A 4,755-nucleotide genomic window follows, 5' to 3' on the forward strand; every position below is an offset into this window, starting at 1 on the left:
GGCGGAGGTTGCAGTGAGCTGAGATCACGCCAGTGCGCTCCAGCCAGGGCGAAAAGAGCACGACTCCGTCTCAAAAAAACACAAGATACCACTTTATACCCACTAACACGTGTTGGTGATGATGGTGGAGAAAATAGAATACTGCTATGGGAAATGGTTTGGCAGTTGCAAAAAATGTAAAACATAATTGACCCTGCAATTCCTCTCTTAGGTATATACCCAAGATAAGCAAAGGTATGTGTCCATACAAAACTTGTTTGCAGATACTGATAGCAGCATTATTTATAATAGCCAAGAAATGGAAACAATTCATATGTCATTCAATTAATGAATAAACAAAATGTGGTATATCCATATAATGGAATATTATTCAGACTTACAAAGAACAGAAGTACTTATATGTGCTTTTAACATGGAATGACCTTGAAAAACATTAAGCTAAGTGAAAGAAGCCAAACCTAAAATGCTATGTATGATTACATTTGTATAAAACGTCCAAATTAGGCAAAACCATAGAGACAGAAAATAGATTAGTAATTGCCAGGGACTGGGTACAGAGGAGAAAATGGGGAGTGGCTGCTAATGAATATAGGGTTTCTTTTCTGGGATGATGAAAATGTTCTGGAATTAAATAGTGTTGATGGTCATGGTCACACAGCATTATGAATATACAAAAAGCCATTGAATTGTGCACTTTAAAGGGGTTAATTTTTGGCAGGTGAATTATACCCCAATTTAAAAATATTTGAAATCTAACCATAAGGGACATATTATTCATGTATGCTCTTCATATTCATGATTCCGCCAATCTATTTTAATTTTGGAAGTCTTCAAACTTTAAATGGATTTCTCTAAATTATCTTTTCTGGAGTGAAGTTAGAATTATTGATGTGAGAGGATATTTCTTCTCTGACATGTTTTATTTACATAGGTCATTTAAAAGCTTGCTCTGTAAATAGCAATATTAAAAATACATTTTTAGTAACTTTTTATAATGATGAAGTAAAAATGTATTAGTATTTAAGATATATGATTGACTGGCCGGATGCGGTGGCTTATGCCTGTAATCCCAGCATTCTGGAAGGCTGAGGTGGGTGGATCATGAGGTCAGGAGTTCAAGACCAGCCTGGCCAAGATGGTGAAACCCCGTCTCTACTAAAGATACAAACATTTAGCGGGGAATGGTGGCGGGCGCCTGTAATCGCAGCTACTCAGTAGGCTGAGGCAGAGAATTGCTTGAACCCAGGAGGTGGAGGTTGCAGTGAGCTGAGATTGTGCCATTGCACTCCAGCCTGAGTGACAGAGCAAGACTCTGTCTCAAAAAAAAAAAAAAAAAAAATGATTGACCCTGTCATGCAGCATGTAATTTTCATCTTTCTCTGGAGAAAGTCCATACTTTGGTATTAAAACATTATGCATTGTTATTCCAGGAGAACCCATCCCCCCACGGACCTTGACTGAAGCTGGCACAATGGCACTTTGCTACAGTGCTGCTTGGGATGCACGAGTTATCACTAGTGCTTGGTGGGTGTACCATCATCAGGTAATAAGGGCTCTTGTCCTTTTTCTTATTAAGAGCTACTGTGTGTCAAATTTTGAGAGTATAGAAGTAAATAAAGCAGACAAGGCTCTAATAGAGCTAACATTTTTTTGGTAGAGGAAAATATGTACATAATGTCAGGTAATAAGTGCCATAAAATATGTATTTTTTAAAGTATGAAAGGGGATAGAGAGTGATAGGGGATACCATTTTGGATGAAGTATTGGGGAAACCTTTCTAGGAAGGTAGTATTTGAGCAGAGAGGTAAATGAAGAGAGAGTGATCCATACAGTTATACAGGATAAAGAGTATTCCAGTTAGTATTGATTATTATTGGCATACTGACCTAAAAGGCCTTTCTCCTGTTCATCTTTGTTGGAATATTCTGAATTCTCTTGGGCCCTTCCAGAAAAGTAGGCATATCCTCATTTGTTTTTAGTAATTGCCCTTCTTTGTGGTTAATGATGTTGTTGGGTTTTTTTTTTTGCATTTTTTTTTTTCTTTGTAGAGATGGGGTTTCACCATGTTGGCCAGGCTGGTCTCAAATTCCTGACCTCAAGTGATCCTCTTGCCTCAGCCTCCCAAAGTGCTGGGATTACAGGTGTAAGCCATGGTGCCTGGCCAGTGCTGTTTAGTTTGGTGATACTTCATTCCATATTTGACCTCACATTGCTATTGATTTCTTATCATACTTTTGAGAATTATAATTGATGATGATGTACTTTTATAAGTTCATAAAGCTATACAGTAGGATAAAAAGTTCAGTTTCATTATACTCCCTTAGATTTAGTTTCATTTTTGTATCTTTTTATATTTATTATATGCTGTGCTATGATATTGTCATTATAGGGGGATTATAAATTGCTACCTCAGTGCTGTTATAAAAGTGGTTTTAATTCTTTTATTAAGAAATTTTTTAGAATGAAATTTAGTGTGTTTTTAATCCCTTGCTGGTTTTTTGTGTTTGTTTTGTTTGTTTTGAGATGGAGTCTTGCTCTGTTGCCCAGGCTCGAGTGCAGTGGTGCAATTTCAGCTCACTGCAGCCTCTGCCTCATGAGTTCAAGTGATTCTCCTGCCTCTGCCTCCTGAGTAGCTGGGACTACAGGAGTGTGCCACCACACCTGGCTACTTTTTCTGTTTTTGTAGAGATGGGGTTTGGCCATGTTGGCCAGGCCAGGTCTCAAACTCCTGGCCTCAAGTGAACTCCTTCCGCCTCCCAAAGTGCTGGGATTACAGGTGTGAGCTAGCACACTTGGCCCCTTGCTATTTTAATAACTATGACTAATAAAGATACTCTGAAGATTTGGGGGTTTCAAAGATTTATAATTATTTATTTATTTATATATATATTTTTGAGATGGAGTGTTGCTCTGTCACCCAGGCTAGAATGCAGTGGCACGATCTCGGCTCACTGCAACCTCCGCCTCCTGGGTTCAAGCAGTTCTCTGCCTCAGCCTCCTGAGTAACTGGGATTATAGGTACCCGTCACCACGCCTGGCTAATTTTTGTGTTTTTAATAGGGACAGGGTTTCACTGTCTTAGCCAGGCTGGTCTTGAACTCCTGACCTCGTGATCCACCTGCCTTGACTTCCCAGAGTGCTGGGATTACAGGCGTGAGCTACCACGCCTGGCCCCAAAATTTTTTTAAATTATGGGATAAGTTTACTCACTTTCTGTTTGCCGAAATAGGATATATTTTTTAAAATTTTCCTGTAATCTTTATTTCATATAGTGAAAAGTTACTTTTGCCTCATGCCTGTAATCCCAGCACTTTGGGAGGCCAAGGTGGGCAGATCATAAAGTCAGGAGTTCGAGGCCAGCCTGGCCAGTATGGTGAAAACCCACCTCTACTAAAAAAATACAAAAATTAGCCGGGCGTGGTGGTGCGTGCCTGTAGTCCCAGCTACTTGGGAGGCTGAGGCAGGAGAATCGCTGGAACCTGGGAGGCTGAGATTGCAGTGAGCCAAGATTGGGCCACTGCACTCCAGCCTGGGTGACAGTGCAAGACTCCGTCTCAAAAAAAAGAGAAAAAAAAACTTTATTATCAAAAACAGTATCTTAGACAAGGATTTTATTTAATAAATAGAGCTTTATTTTAATAAACATAGCTTTATGATAAGCTCATTGACCTATCATTAGTTTTCTCATTACATCTCACGCTGGAAGAGATGAGTGGACCAGTTCTGCTGTCGTCCATGGCATTTGAAAATTATTGCCGGGCATGGTGGCTCACGCCTGTAATCCCAGCACTTTGGGAGGCTGAGGCAGGTGGATCACGAGGTTAGGAGTTCAAGACCAGCCTGGCCAACATAGTGAAAGCCCGTCTGTACTAAAAATACACAAATCAGCGGGGCATGGTGGCGGGTGCCTGTAGTCCCAGCTACTCAGGAGGCTGAGGCAGGAGAATCGCTTGAACCCAGGAGGTAGAGGTTGCAGTGAGCCGAGATTGTGCCACTGCACTTCAGCTTGGGCAACAGAGTGAGACTCCGTCTCAAAAGAAAAAAGAAAGAAAATGATTGATGTAGTGGATTCTTTGTTTTTCTTTGTTACTTCCAGAGGCTTATCTGTCATGAAAGGGCTATCTTTCCCTTCAGTATTGAGAATTTATACGAAATTACAAACTTTTCAGGAGACAGTGTGGCTTACTTGACTCTGACTTTACTTTCTCAAGTGGAAAAAGAAAACCGGAGTATTTTTAAAAATAAGAATACAATGTATTATTGTGTTCTTCAGGTATCTAAAACAGCACCAACTGGAGAATATTTGACAACAGGAAGCTTCATGATAAGAGGTAATGTCTTGACAGGAAAAATATCCCTAGACTTGTCAATAGATTATGGAGACAGGTTTGAGGACAGTTTACAGATACTCTTAGAACAGAAACTAATTACTCGGATTTCTTATATAAAGTCTGCTATGAAGTAAAGAAATTTTTGCCTTGGTGGGACAAGTTTAGTGTTTGTCATATCTTCATGTATATTTTTTTTGAGGGCAGTGTACTTTCGTGTAGTTTAGTTATAAGGTTAAGAAAGTATAGCCTGAACTTATTTCTGAAAATAGAATATTCAGGGTCTGACTGACCCAGAATATCAGAGCAAGCATGTATTTTTTTTTTCTTCTTAATAACTGTTCCTATACATACTGCCCAGTTGTATAAATGGGAAATGTTATTCATGACATAGTAAAAGACAAAATGGATATGACCATTCGTGTCA

At 39.4% G+C, this 4,755-nt stretch overlaps 1 protein-coding gene across 1 annotated transcript in view; it reads left to right on the forward strand.

The window, feature by feature from the left end:
- Positions 1-4,755, forward strand: part of NEMF (nuclear export mediator factor) — a 73,762-nt gene that overhangs the window by 45,765 nt on the left and 23,242 nt on the right. The window contains exons 18-19 of the mRNA XM_011999770.1: positions 1,431-1,543; positions 4,274-4,331. Of these exons, the coding sequence (XP_011855160.1) occupies positions 1,431-1,543; positions 4,274-4,331 (171 nt within the window). The remainder of the gene's footprint in view (positions 1-1,430; positions 1,544-4,273; positions 4,332-4,755) is intronic.

The sequence above is a fragment of the Mandrillus leucophaeus genome, unplaced genomic scaffold (assembly GCF_000951045.1).
Source record: "Mandrillus leucophaeus isolate KB7577 unplaced genomic scaffold, Mleu.le_1.0 Scaffold60, whole genome shotgun sequence".
Lineage (NCBI taxonomy): Eukaryota > Metazoa > Chordata > Mammalia > Primates > Cercopithecidae > Mandrillus > Mandrillus leucophaeus.